The sequence below is a fragment of the Gordionus sp. m RMFG-2023 genome, chromosome 5 (assembly GCF_954871325.1).
Source record: "Gordionus sp. m RMFG-2023 chromosome 5, tfGorSpeb1-WG-v2, whole genome shotgun sequence".
NCBI classification, from domain to species: Eukaryota; Metazoa; Nematomorpha; class Gordioida; order Chordodea; family Parachordodidae; genus Gordionus; species Gordionus sp. m RMFG-2023.
Genome location: NC_088779.1, coordinates 11,203,414 through 11,230,861, shown reverse-complemented (window position 1 = coordinate 11,230,861; position 27,448 = coordinate 11,203,414). Strand labels below are relative to the sequence as shown.

The 27,448-nt window shown below is 25.5% G+C and overlaps 1 protein-coding gene across 1 annotated transcript; it reads left to right on the top strand.

The window, feature by feature from the left end:
* The first annotated feature begins 407 nt into the window (after positions 1-407).
* LOC135929333 (neural cell adhesion molecule 1-like) lies at positions 408-27,191 on the top strand. The gene is made up of 9 exons (XM_065465868.1): positions 408-630; positions 16,961-17,120; positions 18,914-19,062; positions 19,313-19,447; positions 19,666-19,806; positions 22,697-22,887; positions 23,895-23,994; positions 25,216-25,389; positions 26,337-27,191. The coding sequence occupies exons 1-9, from the start codon at positions 456-458 to the stop codon at positions 26,558-26,560; spliced, it is 1,449 nt and encodes a 482-aa protein (XP_065321940.1). The 5' UTR covers positions 408-455; the 3' UTR covers positions 26,561-27,191.
* Positions 27,192-27,448: the final 257 nt, after the last annotated feature.

Sequence of the window (27,448 nt, the reverse complement as noted above, 5' to 3'; positions counted from 1 at the left end):
AAATGAAAATAAAAAAAAACCCAATATTTATGATAGAACCATTATATATAAAGTAAAAAAGAAATAAAAAATTTTCAGTATTCCATAATTGTTCCGGGAAAATTTCAAATATTAGCGTTTTTTTTACAAACAATTTTAGCCAAGTTTGACTCCCGCAACGTTCCGTTCTAATATTAGTATTGAAATTTAATTTTTATAAAACAAATTTAAATATATTTAAATTCAAATAAAAAAAAATAGGCTATCTTCAATATAATTTGATGATATACTTATTTTTTTTGAAAAAAATAATAATAAATAAATATTACATTTATTTACTTTTTTTTCTTTGTAAAAAAAATATATTATATATTAATTTAATTTTTAAAAAATAAAAAAAAATTATTGAAGTTTTTTAAAGACAAGTAAAATTAAAATTAAATTTTTTTTTGATAAAAATCAGGAAGGTTTTGAAGATGCTAATTAATAAGATAAAAATCGACAAGAATAATATTTTATCGATTGATTCTGGAACTAATTCCGGAGAAGATGCAAATCCTAAATTTTCGTTCGCAAATAATTTTCGACTAATAAAATCCACGTCGCTTTCAATATTATTCGCTTTGATATTTCTAGCATTCCTGTCTCAAAGTAATAAAATTCAGAGCATTAAAACCTAAATTCTGATTCATTTATATATTATATAAAAAGATACAAATATGTTTTTTTCTTATTTGCTTCATAAATCAAGTTTAGGCTGAAATTAGAGTTAATATATTAATTTTTTTAAATAAAATTATTTAAATTAATTTTTTCAAGGTTTATTATTTTCTAAATTCTTTGGATTTTCTTCTTCTTTAGATCATCTAAATCAAATGTTCAAAGAAAAATGTTTCTCTTTAAAATGGCTGTCATAGTTAGCCATAAAAAAATCTGGAAGTTGAGAGGTCAATTAGAGTAGATAAATTCTCGATTGTTTATTATTTATAATATATAAAATTACAAATGAGGAAGAGAATTAACTAGTTGACGTTTATTATCATTTATATCATTAACATGCCAAATTAGTAACGAGTTGTTAAAAACTTTTTAAAATGAATTTATATTATCTTTAATATTATAATAATTAATTAAATTCGTGTAAATTTAGCAAAATAATAAATGATATTTTTGGAGGTTTATTTTAGCACGAATTATGCAAATTTAAAAATAAAATTAAAATCTTTAGAATGACCAATTTTTTTTTCAATTTTTTTTATCTTTTTAAATTTATATTACCTTTTATAACTTAATAATTTTTAAAATCCAATCTTGTATGCCAACAGCTAAGAATTCAAATTGGACAAGATAGCCGTGGTGAAAAGATGGCAAAATAGTTTTTTTGGCACGTTAATTTTAATTTGAGTAATCCTATATTGTTTTTATTTTATTCATCACACCTAAATAATTAAGGATCAGATATAAATTTTAAATTGGAAGATTTTTATTTTTATAATGTGTCTTTACTCTTTCCTTTATATATCATGTGTTATTTTTGCTTATAATTACATCTGCCATATTTATTTACCTGCCCAGCGAATAGCCCATTTTATACGTGGCGTTGTGTTAATAAAAAAAAATATAAAAACAACAAAGCATCTTTTTTTAAAAATTATTTCTATACAATTAAAATTTGATTGACTGGGGTTTACTAAGTGAAAGATATTAAATGCAAGATTATTTATGCTTAGCTTAGCAATTATTATTTAAAAAAAAACATTATTTTTTAGAAATATTAAATTTTATAAAATCCTGTTTTCTCTCAATGTATGTTAAAGACCACTGCTGGCCAGGAACCCGTTCTTTCCTATCAATCAGATACGGCCATCATTATAAAAATTCAATATACCGGTTTAAAAACGAAATTACAAATAAAAAAATATTAAATTATATGATATCATAAAATTCGATCGATATATATATATTAAAGTCCTATTTCGAAGAAAAGGAAATAATAAAGGACAGAATATCATGTGGATCATGTTACAATCATATTTATTTTTTTATAAATTTTATTTTGTCACGAATTTTCCACATATAGTTAAACCTGCATGCAATACCATTTTCGAAATTTTTTATCAATTGTATAAGGCCCCCCTTCTTTATTGCCTAAATTTGACTCGTTTTATTCTCTGAGTGAATTAAAAATCTCGGACACAATCACTTTGGTTAAAAGATTCTTATTTGTATCAGCATTTATTTTTATTGCTGATTAACGGATTCGCTAGCTCTTGCTGCATTCTAAAAATTCTAAATTCTTTGTTTTTATTTAGACCAGATGAAGGTTAACCAGAATAATTCTTAGCACTCGAAAATCTGAAAAATTTTTTTGCTTTATTCACGAGTTTAGAAACCAAATTAATAATGATGTAGACGACAAAATATAGATTCTATTTGGCGTCTAAACTCGATGAGAAATTTTTCTAGATCCTGTCATGGCTGAACCCGTCTGGGTTACTTTCACTTCATGGCGGACATATATTAGCGAAATCTCGAGATTTAGGCAATATTTTTCTTATTTAAATAATGCGTTAGCCGTTTTAAAAATCGGCTCAAATGGAGCGATTTGAATCACTAGTTCTGAGCACGATTTTGCTACTCCCTAGCTCGCTTATTGCTTCTATTTGAATTCACAAGATTAATAAATTTACTACTCAACTCATTACTACGAGCAAGATCGATATCATAAATATTAAAAGAAATTTTTCATTAATATCTAATATAATGCAATAAAGAGGCTATTTAACAACTTTATTTATTGATTATGTTTTTTATAGGATAAATGATCTAAAATGCATAATATTTTATTTTTATTATTTAAAATTTTTGAAAAATAATTAAATTTATTATTGTGTGTATTATTACAATTTTTGAAATTAACATTTTTAAAAAATCGCCATTAAGGTTGTCGTTGTGTGCGCCACAGCTGTCACGTTTTCTCTGTATGTTTTAAGTATTAAGCAAAATAAAATTTCATTTTATGCACATTTCAATATAAAATAAATTGTCGCAATTATTTTTATTAAGGTTCATTTAATTATTTTTTAAAAGCAAAATTATTTTAAATTATTTGTCCTTCATTAATATTTTTTAATAATTAAAAAAAAATACTTTTTTTAGCTTTATCTAATTCAACTAATAATACCTTATTTATATCTTTAAATTCACACTGATTCTTAGAGCATTAATTATATGAACCACCGACCGCGCAAAAATATTTAAAAATATGAAATTTTAAATAAAATTTTGGAATATTTCATAGAAAAAAGGGGTCAGAGTGTCAGTTAGCATAATTTTTTAATTGGTTAAAATGTTAAAATGGCCCCCAATGTTTCTTGAAGTGATGAATATTTAAAAAATTAAATATTCACATTTATAAAAAAAAAAATTTCTGTGATGCATTATTATTTTTTCCTATATTTATATTTTAAAATATTATTATTTTCAGAGTGTCGAATTTTTTGGGTTCGGATGGTTCATAAAAAAATTATAAAGGTTTACTAGATGTCCAGGTTAAGGTAGGTTCGGTTCGGGTTCAAAAACTTTTAATTAATTATATTTTTTTTATACAGGGTATTACATAATCGATAAATAATTTTATGAAAAATATAGGAGAATAAAATTAGCCCAACATTTATTTGTTGATTTTTATTTGTAGATCACGGTAAGACTGACAGACTGGGCTCATAGAATATTTTTTACAAGTGATGCGGCCCGGGCGGGGATACAAATCGAACTTGAACCCTTTAAAAATAATATCATGATTTCAACGTATTAATTTAAATTTCATCAAATATATCTGTCAAATTTTGTTCTCTATGGTGATAGAAAATATATTAACCCTGAAAATGATCCTTAGACAGAAACACGTGTTACTGGAATGGCATAATAGATATAATGAATCGTTTCTCAATTTTATTCCCTCCCAATATGCAAGAATATCGGGTTTTTTATTAATCCATTCGATGATGTTAAAAATGAATTTTATTAAAAGAATTTATAATAACTATTAATCCCTCTTGTTTGGTATTGTGTGATAAATTTTGAGGTTATTTGGAATAAAGATGATTCAAAATTGCCCAAGGAGTTGAGTAATTATTTTGTCTTGAACTAATGGAAGTCTTTTTACACATCCAAGTTCTTCAATTACATGACAAATTTGTATAAGATAATATTTCTAGCACTATTATTTATCTGAAAAAAAATAATTGATATCGAAATAGGATTTGGGGTTACATAGCATAAATTACTTAATATTTACAAATAAAAAATATAAATAATACTTAGAGATAAGATAATAATATGAACATGGTTAGCTCTTTTAAATTTTTTTTTTAAAAATATTAAATTATAAAGTTTCGGTTCTGTTTTGAAGTTCTGGTGGGTTCGACACTCTGATTATTTTATATTTTCATACCAACATTATTGTACAAAAAATTAGGGAATCCATTTTTATAATTTCTCATTCATATTTACCTAATCATTGTTTTAAATTAATCACAATTATATATTTATTTATAATTCACTGTTCCAACATTTTAGAGTTCCTCTTTCTTAGGCATAGTGTATATTGGGTATAATAATATTAATATTTGGGTGATATCGACTTTAGTTATTGTATTTGTTCTAAAACAAAATATTATTTTTATAATGATGTTTATTTTGATTTGTAATTATATTACAATAGTTGATAGGTTTTCGAAATAACATGTATTTTAAATGTAAAAAATTTTATAAATAATGAAAATTTTAGAAAAAAATGGCAGAATTTAGTGTTATTTATTTAGAATTATCTTTCATCTCGATGAAAAAATAGGTATATATATATATATTATATATATATGGTACTTCTCTATATAATTCTGTTGGTTGATTATTCAGCTCTCCAAACAAAATATTGAGTCACACGCAATTTGTGATAGGATAGCGATAATATTAATTTTTTATAAACCAAATATCTAACAAAAATGAGTATCTCTTATATCGTATAATTTTGGTATTTTTTATAAGATGCTTCTATACGTATCTAGGATATCTTTTTAGAGTCTGGATCTATATCTACATGTATTTTTTAAGGATCTGCTCTACTCTGTTCCACCCTGACCTAAAAGGTATTGTCTAATTTAAAATTAACACTTTAAATCCTAAAATAGATATTTGCACTTGCCCATTACATGATCAATCAAATAAAAATCTCCATAACTGACTCCTTTTGAAAAAGCCTGCATATAACTAAAAGGCAAAAATCTGCAATAAGCCATCTCCAATATATATTACGATTGCGAAGGTCAAGTAAGTACATCTGATTAATGTGAAGACTAGATTTCAAAGTAAAAATGATCACTATAAATGAATTGAGAAGCTCATAAGCAAACATAGATAGAAAGTATCAAAACAACATTGTAAAACTAAATAAAATAGAAAATTACAGATTTTGAGACAATATCATTTGCCTCTGAGCTTTTCTTCTTAAAAGCTTATTTTTTTTAAATTTAGAGTTTCAATGCTACAAAATCTTAACAATAAATTTTTATAAATTGTTTCTTAAATTATAAAACCCAAATCGTGGTTACTGAGTAACTCTTTACCCTCTTCCCATCCTGATGCTAATGTTTTGAAAGAAATTTCTTTAAAATTAGCATTTAGTTAAATATAAAGGGAAATCAACTAGATAGATGTAATAATTTATTTCCACTTATATTAGTTTAATATTCAGAGCTACTAAATAATATATTGATTTACATGTAAATTACATCCCCCCCCCCTTCCCCGAAAAAAACTAACATTATAATATTCAATTTATTTATAAAATATGTAAATACATTTTGCTCAAATCAAACTAAAAGTATTCATAAATTAATATGTAATTTTGAATTTGTAATTACAAATTCGCATTAATAAAGCGATAACAAATCACAAAATAAAATGAAACAAATTACATACTTTTTATTTACCCATTTAATATAAATATCATAACAAAAAATATAAATAGGCCAATGTGCACAATGGAATAATTTCTTGATTTTCGCTATATTTAATAAGTTTTAAAGTGATTATAAGACCTCGTTTTTAATTATCCCGCGGAAAATGAAATCGACAACACAATACATCATGTCTAATAGAAATGATATACTTCAAGATTTAAAAATTTTTTTTTTGTCCTTATATTCCAAAGTATAAAACAATTAATTGGAAAAACATCACCCAGCTCTAACACAGACTTGGCAATATATATTATATAATGTTGGAACCAAAGAAAATATCATACTCTAGTTATAAATAACATGCAATTCTACTACCCTATCATTTATATTAAAAAATGTATTCATATTTTCTATATCATTTTAAACGTTTTTCATAGCAAAAAAAAACACTATTATCAATCCACTTAATCAAAACAACTATACTGATCAAACGTTGATTAGTGAAATAAAAATATATTTAATTCCCCCCTCCCTAGACCAAATTCCTTTTTAATTGAGAGTTTTTTCTTTTTCTCAATTTCAAATTGTGAAAAAAATAAAATAATTTGGACCTTTTTTTTAATCCATCAACCCTAATCCTATCGATAAAAATATTTTAGACCAAACCAAATATTGAATCTTTAAACCCTCTTTTTTAAAATATGAAAATCAATATTTTGTTAAATAGTTTTTAAAAACAAAATTTTATAAGTACAATGCGAAGTTTTTTACCATGATTAAATTAACGAAAAAAATCGCGTAAATGGAATTTTAATTTAAAAAAATAAATAAGATAGTGTTTTTTGTATCTTTTTTGTAAAAAACAAATATTTAATATATAATGATAAACTTAGTCAAATCCCTCCTTCTTAAGGTATTTTAAAATATTATTTCACAATTTTCAGGTGTAGCATGTTTTCCCTTTTCCAACATACCCTTTATTCCGGCATATAGACGAAATTAAATAACCGATTTTGTTCTGTCATGCTTACTGATACGTCCTGCCCACTAACGCTTAAAGTTCTCCCCAAATAAGGTTCCGTTTTATTTATTTTTAAAAATCCAGTTTGATGAAAATGAGAAATACTTGGCGTTTCTCTGTTATACCCACTACATAAAAAATGGTATATTAACTAGAAATATTTCTTAGTTAATTAGGTAGTAATGGTGTTGAAAGAAATATATATTACCTGTAGCCCTGCTATCGCTAATTTAAAGAGTAAGGGAGTATTCTCATTGTGAATTTCCTTTTTTTTTGTTAATTTAAATTTGCATCTTTCTTTTTTGCAGGTAAGGGGGTTAGAATATATTGGCTAAAAGTGGTGTAAAAATGCCTGGATCAAAACCTCTAAAATACCAAAAAACAGTAGATTCATTGCAAAGGAACAATAAATTATATTTATTATTTTGATAGAATCATAAACTATTTTGATAAACTTACAAAATTGCAATGCAATAACCTAGTTTATATTCCAATAACAACTAGCCGGATTGAGCCTAATCGTTAACCGATATAATTTTTCTGAACTTTAAAAAACGGTTTGTTATATATATAAATTTTTATTTTTTGTTGTTTGATTGCATTTAAATTTTGATTGATGATAAATAAAAGTAAAACTTTCAAGATAAAAAAAATTTCATTTATATATACTTTAGTTACATATTTTATTTACTATAAATTGACAAAAATATGCATTACAATTTACAAATATATCTATTCTTATTATTGTGGACTTTTGGTTTCAGAACACCCATTATACTTTAACGTTAGATTTTTACTGATAAATCTTAAATATTTATTATACTTCATTATAATGTATCTTGTATGTTTCCTCAATAAAATTATTCCTGTTCTTTGTGTCTCTTTCTATCTTTTATTTAAGACAAATTAATTTTACTAAAATCCCAAAACCCGCATAATTTTTCTAAAACTATAGCCGAACCAAAACCTTTTAAAATCTACTGAACTGTAACCTTGTTAATTTTCCTCTGAACCTTTACCAAACCGACCTCTATAGAAAACGGCTCAGGTTCCTTATAACACTGTTGCGAGATAATCTTATTTTGTTGTAATCGATATTGAAAATTCACATAAAATAACATAATTTATTAATAATAAACATAATTCATATAAAAATGGAAAAGCCTTGTTAGTGTTACTTATTTGCCTTAAAATGAAATCAATATATATTTTTAAAATAGAAACTTTTACATACATAAAATATTTTAAAATTTAAGCTCAATATTTATAAATAACTGTGTCAAAATAAGTTTCTTTTTAATTTGCTAGTTAAAGTTATTGCATAATAAGTCTATTGTTTAACTTTCTATAATTGATTTAATATGTTTTTTAAAACCAATATATATATATAAATATATATAAACTATAACAACCCGAATATTTTGATATTCATTCATTGAAGGTCAAACCCTATTTTATTGTTAGGTTTAAAACCTATATAACCCAATTATTTAGTCTATTATGGATCATGACATGATTTAAAACATCAGTATTTGTGTATCAACTTCTCTAAATTGAATGAAAATGAAGTTATCATTATTTTTTCTCAAATTTAATCTTAAATCATAAAATCAGTCGGAACCACAAATACTAATCAAACAAATAACGGAGTCCTAATCATATTATGAAGAGTAAGAACTGAAATTAGTCATCATGTTTGCACTGGCAAAGAAGGGGGAATTAAATGTCAATTAAGGGCAAAAAAATATCCTATGAATTTTTAGCCCCATCTCATGTAGAATATATTCGTCTATTCAAAGACCCTTCCTACTTAAATTTTGCTTCAAAAATTATTTCAGGGTCTGGTAGAGGAGGGGTAAAATTAAAATTGTTATAAATTGCATTTGTTCATAAATTCTGAAATAGGACTGGATTTTAACTGCCATTTAAAATTATATGGTCTTATAATGGTTTCGAGAGGTCAAAAATATCAAAAGTGGATAAATGTTTAACATGATATATTATGTGATTTTTTAAACTATTCGAAAATTCATTCAATTTGGTCCTAGTCATACATAAAAATAAATACTTTTCCGGGTAATTTTGGGATCGGCATGGCTTTACAAATGGTTTTGTCCTAGTTTTAAAAATTGACAAGCGATGGGACGAATACCGGACCGGTCCTGCAGATTTCTTGATGTGCACAAAATGTTTCTTTTTCTGCACGGGCAAGAAAATCCTATTTTTAAAAATAGAGTTCAATTATATTTCAATTTATATATTTTTTTTTGAAAATGAAAAATAATTTAATTGGAATTTTACTACTAAGCGTTAAAATGAGAAGCGGGGAGGGGTAGGGTTCATTCGGTAAATACTTTATTCTTTTGTGACCAGTTTTAGGCTAAAAATAATAATATGTTATGATAGCATATTATTCATATCTATAATATGGGAAAACTTCCCATATGTTTTTGATAGTTTATAGGTATATGCCAAATTCCGCACTAACCTGCTCAGGATTAGGCTACAATACCGCTGGTTTACAGCAATAAAATATCGGAATGAATACAACTGTATTTAAACTTTCAAATATGAACAATTTAACTCCAAATTTGATGGTCCTTTTTTATGATTATCATTTGATATCCAATTCTAAAATTCTGATTTTTATTAAATGAAAAACAAAATTATATCAGTTAATTTTTAAGAGATACATCATAGAATTTAATCAGGAATTGATAATGTTTAAAATTATAATCTCGTACCATTTGACGCAGGGGACACTAAACATATATTGATACCTTCAGAACCTCTTCCACAAGTGATAAAAACTTACCACTTTAAATATATAGTTTCGGTATCAGAGGAAAAATCAGGTTCACTCATTTTTCTTTAAAGTCAAAAGAAAATTCAATAATATTTATATGACAAAACGCAGAAAAGGGGCTTTAGTTAATAACCCGAATCAAATTCTCCAATCATATTTGAACATAATGTAGAGACATACTATAAATTATGTCTAAAACTTCATCCTGATTAAGTGCAAAATTTCTCTCTAAATTGAAATTTGATATATGTTTGCTTTCTTATCCAGCTCGATGTCATGTCCCAATCTTCCATATTTACTAAATCAACACATTTCTCGAAAAGTCATTTACTTTTAATTAAATTATTTAAAAAAATATTAAATCCATTTTTTCCCTGGATATAAATATTTTACATTTTATATACTAATATGAGCAAAATTGGTTTATCCACTTAAAAGAAACAATTTTACTAATATTCCCAAAGATTCACTTGCAAATTGATTCAATAAGAAATTTGCATACATCGAAATGTTAAAATAAAACAAAGATTTTTTCTTTTTATCAATAAAAAATTGCTATTTATTATTGATTTAAATTTGCCACGTATATAAAATGTATATAATATCAAAATTACTTGTTATTAGTTATATGTTATACATGCATGCATTATATCGTATTAATACATATAATATGTGTAGCCCTTAGAAGCTTTTGTATGATGATAAAAATCTACAATCGTGTACCTTTATAAAGAACGCGAAATAGATAATATGTAACCTATCATCTGTGTAAGAATATTTTTATTTAAAATAATAGTGTGTAATTTTAACTACATGGCTACGCATTTTAAATAAATATTTAGTTGGCTTTATTAAATATCATAAACTAATGAAAAGACACGCAATTGAATTTAATTTTGATTTTTATTAAATAAGTTAATTTTATATGTAGTGATAATGTATTGATCAGAGACCCGCAGGCCCGTCTTGGAACTCGAACACGGGAAAAGATTATAGTATTAGAAATCCGAGCCGGTCCGGGCTTAAAAAAAATATATTAATTTATCAGTGAGAAATGTTGAAAAATTTATGATTGGGCCATTATTCATTTACTGTTCATATTTTCAAATTCTCTTTAAAACAATTTGCAAAATACAGCCAAAATTATTGAAAACTAATAAATTTTAAAAATTTCAGGGCGGGCAATTAAATATCTCAAAATTTCGAAAAAAAAATCAAATTCGAACCAGGCCTATTGATCCCTGCCGATATCTGATATTAATATAAAATAAATATGTTATATAATATTTATTTATGTTAATAATTAAATTGGAAATTCTATTCAATCGGTCGCCTTTATCAGATTTGAGTTTGAAAGTCAAGAAATCTCTGAAAAAGCTAAATGGTGAAAAATGGTCAGGCTCAATTAGGCCCATGGTAGGAATTTTTATTTGGGGGTGAGGACTGTTTATTTGGGATTGCCAATATTTTTTTTTTGAAATAAAACATAGTTAGGCACTCAGAAATTTTTTTATTGAAAATTTGTAAAAATACATAAAATTAAATATATAAAATAATATAATACGACTGATTTTTAAATATTAACATAAATGAAATTAAATTTTGTTTTCATCTATCTTTCATTGACTCTCTAAACTATTGGAAGTGCAACGTCAAAATTAAAAATATTGAATAACTTAGGTTACACTTCTTAAACTTTTTGGGTGGGAATAAGAAATTATAATGTAAGGTGTCTGCCAGAGTACCTATCAGTGTCTGAGGGTGGTTCAGTTACACTACATTAAAAAAATTAGTAATTTTAATGGATATTCATCCTCTTTATAAAAATCTTAACCCTCTAAATTTTTTATATATTATTTTAATATTTTATATTATTGATCTATAATAAATGTTTAAGTATGATCGCGGGATAGGCATGAAGTTGCTTGCCATTTTTAATATTTTAAACTTTACTAGGAAAATAGGAATTTTGAAAAAGTATTATATCTCTTCATGTAAGAATATTCGTCCTCTTTTAATCTTTTTTAAATAAGGCGGATAGATTGTTGTTTTTTCATTTATGGTTAATGATTCAATGGATATTTTATAACTAATATATTTATAAATATTTTCTTGTTCATCCAATTAATTTGGCTTAAATAGGATGTTTCCCTTATTTTGTCATAAAGACAATATTTCATTATAAGTAGATGTATACATATAATATGGTATGTTAATCTGTAGAGCTAATCCGGAATCTAACTTTGGTAATTCTAAATCTTCCAATTAATTATTAATTGAAAGCTATTTAAACTTGAAAAAAAAATTTTCTTCAGAAATAATTTCAGCATTATAGAGAACTTAACCTTGTAAATTTCATAAAAAACTTTTGAAATCCTAATTATTTATTTTTCATATACATTTATAAAGCGAAATTTAAATATTGCCTCGAATCACCACAGAATGATTTAGAATTAGAATTAGTACTTATTCCGGATTAACTTGCCATCGATTATCAAATTTTAAAAGTCATAATAGTGGTGGGAAGAGGGGTTGATGATTAAATAAAATTTATTTAATTTTATAACCATAATGGACCTTATAATAGGGGTACGCGCGGCACGAAGCTTGACCCGCAAGCTGGACATGACAAAAAAGTATTTAGGCCGGGCTGGAAAATTAGTGTAAAATATTAAAATATTTTGCATATTTAACATTTCTATCTGTGTAATGGGTTCTGAAATCATGATAAGCAAGGTTATCACTTAGCTTCATGTCTATTCTTCCTCAAAATTTAGACACCAAGTCAACGTTTTGTTCAAATTGGAGAACATTCTCCGGCTTTCGGCTGTATCTGGTAATTTATCAAATTAAAAAGCTGTCATGAGATTAATGAAAATATTTTTCTTTTTTTTATCACGATAATATTTAACCCTTTGGAAGTCAGCAATATTTCAGGTATATCACATATGGTAACCATGAATTTTTCTAAATTGGGGGAGCAACTAAGTGTGAGCATAGAACAGTCTATAGTAATATTAAGGGTATGTCCAAACTCAAAAAAAATACAAAAAGCTTATGCATTTTCAGATTATATGTCACTAGGCAGATAAGATTAAAATGTGTAAACCTTTTATTATATTTTGAGTTTGAACATACCCTTAATCCCTTTAAATTTCATTGAGTAGTTTTGTTAAATAGCTCGATTTGAGTCGATTTTAAAAAAACGGCGAACTCAGTATTTTATAAAGAAAAATATTACGCGAGCTACTCATAACTGGCATAAAGGTTTGGACATCTATTATCGTAATCTCGAGAGACAGGCAATATTTTTATGGCCAAAATATTAAAAATCGACTAAAATCGAGCCATAACATTGGGATTGAGAATTTGTTTACACTAAAAAAAATTAAGCAAAAACTCATTTTCTATGATTTGATTTTTTATGGAAATGCATGATCCCTCCTCCTCTTGCTTAATGATATTGGGATGTAGTGAAAATGTTAATAACATTATATTATTAGAATTTTATGGATATTTAATGTTATAATACTTAATTAGATATTTTAATAAAACATAAAACCGCTTATGATTTATTGATGTTGTAAAAATGAGATGAAAAACATTATTATTGACATTAAATTTATTAATATATATCGCAATTTATTTCTCTCTGGAAATAAAACTAGTATAATAGGGATAGGAAAGGTCCCCTTCCCCCATTTCAATTTTTTTTGTGATAAAAAGTTGGGGAGAAAAATTAGTATGCCATTTATGTTTTGAATTTCGGGAATAAATTATTTTATTTATTTTAAAAACCCCAAAATTTTATTTTATCATAAATAATCTGATCAAATTAAATTTTATGAATTGGTCATGTTACAAATTACACGTTTTTAATTATTCCAAATTTAATAATTGTATATACCGAGAAAATTTATTGGCCTTCAGATTAGTCTTGAACTAAGGAGAGGTTATTTTATATAAAAACATCTTTTGTCACAACTAAGATTTAAGAAGTTTGAAAAAATATGGGTTTAGAAGAGACCGAGGAATATAAGGAACCCGTGGATATAGTGAGACCTGAATTTTTTCCCTCAAATTTTTTAACCAAAATGAATAAATTATACTATGTGCGTCTAAGCCATCTTTTTTTTATATAGGTATGTATCATGTAACTCCTTCTAATACATCATATTATTTATACCTGAAAATGTATCTTTCAGAATTTTACATTTTCCCCAAAATTTTATATTTTAATGTTTCTACCAAATTCGTATAAAAGAAAACATATTTATTTTTTTTATAAAATACCTCTTTTATTTCAGCCGAAAAGGAGTCAAAAATGTCTTAAAATTAGATTTTAACGATAGTGAGAAATTCTTACTTTTTTGATGTATTAACCATACCAATTTAAGATTTATTATGTGGCCTTCGAATTTGTTTCATATATCGTTTATAAATAGATAAATATTTATAAACGATTAAATTCTAGTTCCCGTACAGCCCCGTGCTTAAACACATATTTCCCCAATTATATCTTATCCGTTTTAATTTTATTAAAGTTAGCATTTTGGAGATCTCTAAACCCCGGTCTCCCCCTATTCAAAATTTTTTTTAATAGGCGTACGCTCTTTTATTTCATCGCTCCCCCAAAAGAAATCAATGATTTATAAATTGCCAACTTTTATCAATGAGACCCCAAAAAATATTTAATATTTGAAACAATTTCGTATTCTCTTTTTAAAAAAAACAATTTAGATTTTTTTATAAAAATATTATAGTACAATATTACTTATAATGCAATAAGGCTTATCGATTTTTTCATATTTTTTTTTAAGAATAGAATTGACCGATGATGAATTTAATGATATTATATTTTTTTAAATATATATTATATATATTCCAAGGTCATATTCGCTCTTAACTTAAAGCGATGATGATAATTCAAAGTGTTGCAAATTTAAGTTAGTCATAAATTTTATTCTTTAAAGTCATTAGCAATTGTATAAATATATTTATATATACTGTATATTCTGAAGTTTAAAAAGATATATTTATTATAATTAATGAAGGTCAATAAGGAAATCTTCACAATTTCTAAATAATATGGTAATCCTTAAATAGCCGATTAGTCACAAAAAAAATATATATGATTAGTAAATTTCGATATATCTAAAGTTTTAATGTTGAATCCCAGGGTAATTACAATATTTTTTCGCTTTAACGTTTCAAAATTTTGATCCTTTTAAAAAATTTAGCGCGCTATTCTGTATTTTATTTATATGAAATATTATAAAGATGATTCATAACTACCACAATTCTTCTAAATACATATAGTTAAACTCTTATAATCGTAAAATATTCTTTATTAACACTTTTAAACAGTGAAAATGAAAGAAAATTGGGCAATAATTTAGCTCTCTCCTATTTCTGGTTCTGCGGGTCCACTATATATTAAATATATTTTCTTCTATTTTAGAAATAGTATGCAATAATTTACTAATTTGTCTGTTTTTTTATATCATCAAACTTTAGAAATGTTTGAAAATGTTATGAGACCAATTTAACAATGAGACAACAGGTAAATATATATAAAATCGGCGTAATCAGAGGGAGGAGTTGAAAATTTTTATCTCTTTAGAGATTTGACAAGTTTTCATATATATTATTTAAAAGTAATTGAAAAATTCCCCCCCCCCTCCTACACTTTTATAGACAGAGCTTTCTGCACCCCCCTTTCCCATAATCAATAAAGCTGAACGCCCTCCCCCCAACCTTCGGTGAAAGAAATATAAAATAATTCTATTAAATGCTGCCTCGCTCCTAAGCTAACCCTCGACATTTCTGATGCAATTGCATATCTTATAGATTATTCTTTTGATTTTTACGTTTTTTTAAAATATTGTTAATATAAAAATAATTAAAATCTTTAACAATAGGTATGTAATTATGTATACTATTACGTAATAAGAGGGGGAATGGAATTTTATAAATGTTCTGCAATATATTTGCCAATATTAAAAATATATAATCCTAATTAATTTATATTATAATAAATATCTGTCCTAGTTTATTTATATACAATTAAAATAATAATATAATACAACGTTTATTTTACACAATTAATTTTAAAAAGTGTCTAAATTTAATAATTGAATATGATACAAATTTTCCCATCGAACTTTCTTTTTAAAAAATTGCCAGTTTCAGGATTATTTTACCATATATCTTAATATTATCCTTTAAGTATTATATGGCTACTTTCTAATGCACCAATATTTATTATTAGAGCTAACAAAAATATTTTATAATCATTGAATAAAAGAAAATATTGTGTAATTATTATTGGTATTTGATTCTTAACATTTTTACAGATTGTATCCTTCATTCCAAAATTTGAGTTATATTATATATACATTTCCAATTTTGACATTATGCACATCTAACATAATTTTTAATCGAAAATCAGAGTTTGAAATGCTCTTCATGGATTTTTTTAAGATTTCTCAGGCGAATTTTAGATAAAATTTCACCTAAAATTTCAAATCTTTTTTTGTAGAAAAAAACTTTTATAAGTTTTCAATTAAATTATCTTTGCTCAAATTTTGGGCTAAAATTCTAATGGTGTGTCGATCTTTTATCAGATACATTTGAAGAGTATCGATTAACAAATTACATAAATAGTTACTTTTTTCGGGATCACTATTGTTACACATATATCATTAAAACGACCCTCATTCAATAATAACTTTATTAAACAGAGATTCAAAATCAAAAGACCTCAAAAAAATTGATGAAAATTAGACCTAAATAATATTTTTTTAAATTCACATATTAGATGCAAATGTTTTATTACTATTCGGACTGCTAAATATATTTTTCAAAATCAATAATTATATACAATTTAAGCGTTTTAATATTTTATCCTGTGTAATAAATGTTTTTCAGTTCATTCCTCCCACATTATTCGCATAAATTCCTTAAATTTAAATATATAATTCGTATGAAAGACTATATTTGTAAATCTTTTATATATACATATCATAAACATAATAAATACATCCTTAATAGTTTGTACATATTACACTGATACTGCCATACTACTTATAATAGTCTTACTAACAATATCTTTCCAAATCATTCTGTAATACATCAAGAAAATCTATTTATCAATATCAAAAATTAAAAAACACATATTTGATATTTTAGTTGGTAGTGGTCAGGCCGCTCTAATAATCACTCCCAATATAACCCAAATCAGAAAACAAGGCGACAATTTTTACCTGGAATGCACTGTAACAGGGGGAGACGGCGTGGGATTTTATTGGACCTACCCGAATGGAACTATCATACCTTATCAAGGAACGAGGTAAAATTCCTTTTTTAAATCTTTAGTCTTTTATAAATGTTATTTCCTTTGAAAATATATCGACTTATTTTATTTTTTTATTACCTTTGGCATATAAGGTATATTGTTACCTAATTTTTTTTATTTGTTTTTGCACACCTTTACACCTGCATTCAAATACTAATAACGCATATTTTTTTTTACAAGTGATTCATTCATTATCAAATCAATATACATAAAAATAAAATTTTAATAAGAAATATTTTTATAGTTTTTTATTTTCGGATAATTTTTCAAACGAAATTTATTTTATTTTTAAAAAAAAAATATTTTTTTTATGATTCACGCTTAATTGAGTAGCCTTCTTGATTTTCTCACTTCTTTCTCATTTCCTAGTCGTTGTTTAAAATTTTATTATATATTTTTTTTAAAACGAAAATTATGAAATTTAATTTTTTTTTAATTTTGTGATTTGTAATTGTAATAATAAAAAAAAGGTTAAGCGTAAATTTATCATATCGGAAGAAAGGTTTTTTTTAAAAAAAAAAATGTTATAATGTAAGATTAAAATTAGATTGGTTGGGGATAAAAATTTTCTTGTTTTATATTATTTAATTTAGAGGATGCATTACGTATATTTTTCTTATAGGATCGAGATGTAAAAAAAATAGTTATTTACCTTAACGATAATGTGCGAAAAAAAATATTTGAAATGTTATGTAAGTGTACGCTCTGTGAAGGCCAATTCCGGTCCTATCCATTTTAGATCAAGGTTTTTGAAAAATCATGATTTTTTTTGATTAATTTTCTTTCGTTCTTAATTTTTTGAATCAAATTTTAAAATAAAATATTCTTTTATGAATAAATCCTTTAGCAATATCGAATCGACTAAAAGGTGTTATGCGAGTAACCATTGGGGAGGAGGAGAGGGCAATGCCCTTACTACAGATCTAAAAAATGCTAAATTTTTTTTATAAATAACCTTGGTCAATCCCTAATGTTGGAGTTAGAGGAGCTTAATAAGTTCCTTTAGTGAAATGACAAAATGGCCCAAAAAATTGTCTTCAGAAGAAAAGAAACCAGCAAATAATTTAATTTTACCAGTATTTTATGCAATCTCTTTCAAATAAAAACGATTTAGTTAGCACCATAAAAATGTCAGAAAATATTTTAAACTTATTTTTCAAATTTTGATGAAGAATTTCATAAATTACGCTATTTTTCAGTTTAAAGAGTGAATTCAATGAATAGCTTTATGAATTTGATATTCACATACCTCAACTAACACCAAGACAAATCCATCGTTCAAATATTATTATGCAATAGAATAATGTTATAAAAAAAATCTCTCTATACATTTATTATAAATTGATCCATTTTTAAATAATAAATTCAAACTCTGATTTTTTTTCTATATCTGCTCAATATTACAATTATAATGATAACATTTGGAGAATTAATATAGTAGTAAATGAGGTATAATAAATTGATTTGTATGAAAAACGAATAAATTATTAAAAATACAAATAAAAAAAAGAATTAATTTAAATTGTGATTTTTATTCTAAATATTTATTGATTTAAATATTCCAACCTTATCTTGGTTGACCCATAATCTTTAGGCCCCCTAGATCAAAGAAATTTTTATCTTACTGAATTCTACATTTTTTAAGGATTACTATCCAGTGCTCCCATTATTTTTTAGGGATATGACTAGTATGATATATTCATAAGATTATTTTAGTTTCAAAATTTAGATTTATCATAAATCCAACATATTGGCATACATTTATCAAATTTAAATAAAACTATTAGGTTTATCAGTCAATCGGATCAATGTTTAGGACACAACTGTTCCATTTTGTTATTTAACGATATCAGGAAAGAAGATGAAGGAATATACACCTGCGTGGCGAATGTGAAGCAATACGTGGAAAAGAAAGGAATTCTCCTTAGGATATACGGTTTAGCAATTTTATAATTAGAAACATCTTCAAATGGAAAATTATCCAAATTTATGGAACTTTTAGTAGTCAAATTAAAATTAGAAAAGCATTGTCTTTATGAAGACTATTTTTTTAATTATTATTTCTTTAATTGTTTTTTAATCAAAAATGCTTAATACCTCACCTCATAATGGGCTCATTTAAAAATTATTTGTGGCAACTTAATTCGTTTTATACTATAAACATTCTTCTAAAATTTTAAACTTAGAACCCATAAAGTTTACGCATGCTCCTAAAATTCAAAATTATACCCTTGGGCAAAATGCTTTAATTCACTGTGTGGCTACTAGTATGACCAACTTAAGCGTCGATTGGAAGAAAAATGCGAAGATTATTACCAAAAGTAAGATTATTATATATTTTTTTCAAATGAAAAACTTAAATTAATCTTTCTAACGGGTTATCCATCAGTGAGGCTATTGGCGCTACTCAGTTGTGGATATTTCTAATAATTGACAGCTAAGATATTGAAAGATAGACCTTGATTATATGTTCTATTAATTAAACGGTTTAATCAAAATTATAATATGCCTTAATTTTTTTATTATAAACTTATTAAAGGTGGAAAATATCAACCAACGAAGGATGGACTCTGGGTAAATAATTTTGATAAGCAAGACAACGGAACTTTTACATGCAGAGCTAAAGAATATGGATTATTTTATGCCACTGCTTCCATTGATATCGATGTCAACGTTTGGTGTGAGTTAATATATGCTATAATTTTTAAAGAATCAGAACTACCTAGGATCATAGCGTAATTTTTTCTTAAAATTTCAATGCTACCACAATTAGTTCTACTAAATAACAAAACTCAATATGAAAATTTGTAAAAAAAAATCTTTTAATTAATGACTGATTATAACAAAAAATGCAAAATTTAAGGACTTTTTTTATTTAAAAACAAGATGTGTTCAAAAAAACACATATAATAATCTTATCCGAATTGGATCAAATTTTTAAGTGTTTATCATATTATATTTTAGGTAGTGCTCCTATCGAATAACCATTTTACACTATCAAATATGATCTATTTTAATAAAAGTACAATTATGAAGATAGATAAAAATAAACACTTTTATTGACTATTTAAATAATGGGAATAAAACGATTAGTACTTATAAAAATCTGTAAACCAATGTCCAAAAAAATTTTGAAGCTAAAGTTAACGAAATTGGGGGGGGGGCGGAATGGAGGAGGGCAAATTCGAAAAAAATAGCTTATACATAAATCTACAATATTTAAATATTTTACAATAGTCGGCAAGACGATCTCTGTTTTTTCTTATGGCAAAGGCCTATCAATTTGCAATTGCCAAAATAATTGCAACAATAGAAGATATCCGTGTTGCAGAAATGGATATAATTGTTCCATATAATGACACATAAATATTATTTGTGTAAATAATAAATAATTTTGCAAAATTTTATTTGAATTTTACATCACATCGATTATGAATTCAAATTGAAAAAAAAGTGGAATAGGGATGGGATGGTTTTTTGTAAGGAAATGTGATAACCTAGAACAGCGATTACGAGAATTTATCATATCATTATAGTTAACAATGCGAAGACTTATTAAAAATATAAATCGATGGCTTTTATTACCCCATAAATTTTAAGATTAAATACCTTAAAAATCTATTTGATGAAATTGCAGGCAAATGTTTTAACTAATAAAAGTTTTGAAAAAACAATCCCGACCCATTATGGTTTAGAGTGATGATTAATATTGCATTCAAAATATGTTTTAATCAAATAATATGTCATGAATCAAAAAAATCCTAACCAGAACCATTCACTAAGGTTATGATTTACATTGCAATCAAAATATTTTTTAATATGCTTTTATTTGATGCCCTTATCATATTATCATATTTTTATGCTATTAAAAGTTTAAAAAATTCCACCTATATCCGTCTACTTAGAGCGATAGAATATTGCAGTCAACATATTTTTTAAGTTATAAATTTTTAAAAAATTCTTGACCTCTCAAGGATCCACTCACTTAGAATGATAATCAGACCCGATTCTAGTTTTATCCATTTGGAGGGGGCAGACAAAAAGGGAGGGGGGCGGTTATAAAAAAATTTCAACTTTATAGAATGAATATTTAAGTTATTTGAACACAAAATTGAAATATACGAGTTTATTTGAAAAATATACAATGATCAAATATAAAATTAGATGGAAGAGAAATGAGTTGATTTAATGATTTTACAAATATTATATAATAACGTTGATATAGTTTAATTGTGCTTGTATAATGCTTATTAGGATTCAATTATAAAATATATATAACTATATTACAGTCAATGATTGAGTGTAAAACTAACAAAAATAAAGCATTGACAATATAATTTTGGTTTGAGATGTATTTTTAAATACCTTGAAAACATTTCCAAAGTTAATCGATTATGTTTTTTCCATGTCAATAAAACCAAGTTACCCTTTCCTATATCACTACTCGAACGATTATCTGATTTAATAATTTTCTTTAATGGCGAAAAGTTGACTCCAACTCGATATGGGATCTAAACTGATACATAATATTCAAAAAACATTTAGGAATGCATTTTTTTATGGGTGCAGAAATTTAACACAATCTTTATAATTTTCTAAACTTTTAGCAAATAAATTTTTAATCTCAATTACTAATCCCTTTTCAGTAATATTGGTTGCCAATAAAGGTTTAATTTTTTTATGCCTGGAAAATTAAAATGGCTATCTTGATTTAAATTTGCTAATTAGTTTATACAAAAAAATTGGAAAAATCCTTTTATGAATTATGTAATTTCTCAAGGCATACAAACTTCCTTCCAGTTGGTAAAACCAGTTTGGTATAGATTTGATCCACCATTCCTTAAGTTATAGATCTGACAAGGAAGGGAAAAAATTGCATTAGTTTCAATTAAATATTCACCTTATACGTATTTATAAAACTGAAAATCTTCCATTATTTAACAGTCTTTTATCAATATTGTTGCCAAAAAGCCCTATTTGGGTCGATTTTTTAAAAACGATTCGATTAAAGTTTTAGCCAAAATTTAGAATCAGCCACTAAGAGGAAGAGGTTGATTATATAGATCTTTTGATTAGCTGTCAATTAATACCTATATTGGACATTCCACTTTCATAATGCCAAGAAAATGTAACTTTGTAAATATAAAAATAATAATAAACTTTATTATAAATAAAGCTAAACGGGCTTAAACACATAAGTGTCCGCAATATCATGGTTAAAATGTGATAATACCGCATTCCTTATTCTTTAAAAAATTTAATTCTGAATAAGATTCCTTTAAAATTCATGACGATCCCAGTTCTGTTTTGATTATATAAAAAATTATGACATATTTAATAGCATTTTTTAAATCAATGTCAGAATTTAATGCTCTATTTAAAAAAAAAAATTCTTAGCACAATTTAAGACAATGGCTTCCTCAACTTATTTTTAGTTACGATTGCTCAAATACATTTTTTTAATGACATATTTATAGGATAGGCTAATTTATATACATCTTATTATTTTGGCAAAAAGGTTATTTTCCAATTTATTATTAATTGATATTATATTTAAACATCCTATATAGACCCCACGGCTATAATCGATAAACCGGATCCTAACATACGAGCCCTAATAGGTGAACAGGTAAATTTAACGTGTCGAACAGAGGGAAATCCCATTTCCACGATTTCATGGTACAATAACAATTTTCTAGTTAGAAATGTTACAAATGACATAACCGTACTTAATGACCGCAATGGAACCAGCGTCTTATTGGTTATTATTAATTTGATTAAATTATATTGTTGGATGTCATTTACATTATCCATCCATGGATATAGGAAAAAATCCACAAATTGTTTTAATAAAATATTAGCTTATTTATTTTTGTGTCCATTGCCTTAGAAATATATTTAAGTTCCTTAAGTCTTTTTTCCCCATTTTTAAATGAAAATAGAATAGTTAAAATTTTAATAAAATTATTCACTGTAGCTGCCCCTATAAATACTTAATTATTTTGATTTTAAAAATAAATAATTATCATAAAATATGTACTAAAAATTGCACATTTTTTTAGCAAGGCTGATTACTATAAAAATCGTCACAATTTAATGTGCAGGGGTTAATCTTCTTCCTGTTTGCTCTGACTAATATTTGTTCAGTTAGTGACCTCACGGATTAATCTTGACAGTTAATGATTTCTTTTAAGATTTTTCCAGATAAGCTAGTTTCCTCTCGACTGAGTATAGTCGCTTGTCATTCTCTACCTCCTTAATCAAGGCTGCCTTATGTGTTTCCCAATGGAAGCGTTTATCCTTTGTATTTTCCTCTAATAATGTATTTTAAGTAGGATTGTGCAAATTGGTAGAAACTTTTTTTTTCACCTTTTATAATATTTAAGAAACGTAAAATAGTATTATAAATTTTAATTTTCACATATTGTCTTTAATTTAAATAATGATGTGCTATGTCTTTTTTAAAAAATAATAAACTACGCAAAACGTAATTTAGAATCACTATTATATTTTCTTCGACCCTCATAATAATAATGATGCATGTGTTAATCATAGTAATATACTTACTCAAAACCCTAAGAATTAATTTACAAGATATTTGAATAAACTTCTATAACATCTTAGTTTATATTATATATACATTAGAAAAATAACTCCTAATAGAAATTAATATAAATCACTTTAGGGTATCACATTTTCCCTAAATTTTAACCTCTACTCCAATTACTCATTTTATAATTATATAATAAATACGTATATATTTTTTAGATTAATCTGAGAAAAGTAAATGATTTTGGTCGTTATATATGCAGAGCTTATAATTCTATCAAGGGGCCAGTAGAATTTGTCTATGACGTCAAAGAAGCTGGTATGTTATCGTAAATGTTAAATATTCTAATTCTCTTTTTTCTATTGATACTTTAAAAGCATCCGGTTAATATTATAACGTTATATTCTGTGGTAAAATACAGAGTTATCAATCTAAACTAAAAACTGTTTTGATTCCTGTTCTAATTTTTTAAAAAGGTGGTTCTAGTTGTAGCTATTTTTAAAAAATATTATCCTCCACATAAGATTTAGCGCTGTTCCAGGCAGATGTTTCTAATAAGTCAGTTTTAGCCCGTTAACACTAGTGTTGTTAAACGGCTCGATGTAAGCCGAATTTTAAAAACGGCTAATCAATATTTTAGCCAGAAAAATATTGTGTAAGCCTCGATTCGTTAGTAGATGTTCAAACCTTGTGCCACCTATGAATAAAATCTCAAAGCATAATATTTTCTTAATAAAATATTGAGTTAGCCTTTTTAAAAAATTGGCTCAAAATGAGCCGTTTAACAACACTAGTCAACACATGGAAAAAAAATATTCTACCCATTCATTTAAAAATTTTGTTTAACCTCCCCTCCCCTTTGATGTTTAAAAATTATTTAATTGATTGGTTTGGTTCCAATACATTTTTTTTAAATATAAACTTATAAACCATGTAATATTATAAGATAAACAAAATAATTCCATTCCTCCAAATTATTCAATTTCACCCGCCAATTCATCCATTGTGTCAAAAATATTTTTAACCCACCTACGGCAGCTCTATATTCCCAGGTTTTTGTTCCAAATTCGGTTGAGAGGCAATGAAAAAATTAAATCCTTTTATGTGAATTTTTGAAAAATAAAAATAAATTAGGTGCACCTTTGTTAGTATAACTCTTCTTGGATATTCTAAAATGTTTTCGCTCCCTTCTAAAAAATTTTAAAAGAGATCTGTTATTCTCCTTTCTTGTTTGTAGTTGCAAGAGTATCAGTACCCTGACCATATATGCCATTAGTTGGCTCATCGCAATTTCTTATCGTTAATAGACCATATGGCATATTGTTTTTAATATTACATTATAGCTAAACAGATTCCCAAGGCCTGGCTTTTTAATCCTGGCCTAAAATTACTTATGTAAAAATCGAGAAAAGTGTTCAGGAGTCAAGATTTTTAATTGCCATTATGGTGAGCTTACAATGACCTTAATACTTCCTCTTTCGAACCTTCATAGCCCAAAATAATTAAAATTATGCTTCAATTTATTTTAATTTACTAAAGACATACCTAACGAAGTTCAAGAGATAGAAATTATAGCAGTTAAAGCCAATTCTGTGGAAATACGTATAATGCCCCCCGCTTATGATGGAGGGTCAGAAGTTTTATATTACATGCTTCAATATAAATCTCAAGAACTTGGGTGGGATAATAGTTCTATTCTCAAAATTCCGGCAGGTTTATTTACCTATAAATTTTCATATTCGAAATATTAAATTGAATTTAAGATTATTATATAAAAAATAGTAAAGTATTAATTATATATCTACTGGAATATACAAGAATAAATAATAGTTCTAAATTTTTTTATATATAAGGATTTCTAAATATATTTTTAAATTCTTTCCTTCGATGAAAATCTAAATTGACATTCTTTTTTTTATTTTATTATAAAATTTCATCTAATTTAAAATAAGAAACTAAGGGGTTCGAAATTATTTTTTTAGTATGTCTAATTCTTACATTTTTTTCACTCCACTTGACGCAAAATTATTTGTATAAATGTTTATTAATTATTATCGTAACTGGGTATGAAATTTATAAGAATTCGGAATCTCACAATCTTGATTTTTTACCGAGACATTTAAACAGAAAAATTTGATTTGACTGGAAAACAATTCTATTTCAACGTACTGTGAATCCCAGAGTTTAACATTTCACAAAAATAAAAAATCTCCAAAAATTTTTATCTCGTAAGTAAGATTTTTAAGAAGAAAATTTTTATTTTGAAAATGCTAACATAATTTTTTTTTTTGATCTTTAAATTTTTTTTTATATTTTGTTGATCTTCAAAAGAATTTGCTCTTTGGGCAAAGTAATATCTTGAAATTCTTATTTGAAACTTGATTTTTACTTATATAGATTTATTGTAAAAATACACAATCCTAGATAGGAAAATTGTCTGAAATTCCTAGGGTGAGCAATGCAAAAGCTGTCTTCACGTGCTGGAAGGACCTTCTGAATTTAAAAATTGCTCTCATTATAAATGATTTAAAATTGTGAGATTCTAAATCCCTGTATATTTCATATCCCGTCGTTTACAACATAATATAATTTTTATTTCCATTCTAGAGGAATATCATTTTAAAAAATCATAACGTAAAGACATTATATTACTAATAAAGATTCACTTAGATATACAATCACGGGTTTAAAGCCTACCACTAAATATGACATGGAAATAGTGCCAGTTAATGCGAAAGGTAAAGGGATGCCTTTTGTTGCAAACTTCTCTACGAATGACGATACCTCTCCAAGTTCCGCTATAAATTTAATGACGCGTTTCAGCTCTATTCAACTTTTGTTTTACATCCTTTTACCTTTACTATTTAAAATAATTTTTCATTGATTCATCTTGACATAACGTACTCCCCTCTTTTGTTGAAACAATAGCATTAAATTTATCAAATCAATCCAGAGTAAAACATTATTATTAAAAATATATAAAATGGCGGCGAATATCTAATTATTTTCGATGACATTTGTAAATATATTATATTTTTTTAAAAAATGATTACATTTTTATTTTACTTCTTAAATTATTGAAAATTTTGATTTCGAACCTATAATATACAACAATTAATCTATTCAAACAACAAAAAAACCAAATGTCTGCACCCTAACCGCGGAAAAAATTTCTATCATTCATTCAATCACTTTTCATTTTTTAAAAAAATAAGAATATTAATTCACTATAATATTATATAAAATTTAATGAATTTATTTCTCGCATAATAATGGGCTAATTTAATATTATTATACTTTTCCACTCCCTACAAACAAATCTTTCTTTAAATGCAAAACGGCGATTCGCGCCGCATTATTAATTAGAATTATTTTTAGAGCGACCCACTTTAATCATATTTATCTACAATCCAAATTTTTTTCTGCTATAATTATTCTATGATTATTTTATTTTTTATCATGATAAAGAAATGGGAATTTTTTAAGTTACATAATATTATTATCTTAAAGAGTAAAAGAAAGTTGTACATATTCATATTATTTTTTTTAAAGAAAAGAATTATTTATATATTTTTTTTAAAAGAAAAGAATTATTTATACTTTTTTTAAAAAACATCCTCATTTTCTTTTGTAATTATGTTTTTAAATCATGTTTCTTTTTGTTTTTTTTTAAATATACATATATACATAGTGATTTAGAAGAGCTAGAATAATTATGCTATCAAAAATAAATATTGTGTAAAATCAAAGGTTGGATGTTATAAAATCAAGA

Bases quoted from the DNA above. Each gene is read 5' to 3' on its own strand.
- LOC135929333 (XM_065465868.1), top strand. From the start codon at position 456: ATGCTAATTAATAAGATAAAAATCGACAAGAATAATATTTTATCGATT. The intron at 17,121-18,913 runs GTAAAATTCCTT...TAAAACTATTAG, and splicing joins ATACCTTATCAAGGAACGAG to GTTTATCAGTCAATCGGATC. The intron at 19,448-19,665 runs GTAAGATTATTA...AACTTATTAAAG, and splicing joins TGCGAAGATTATTACCAAAA to GTGGAAAATATCAACCAACG.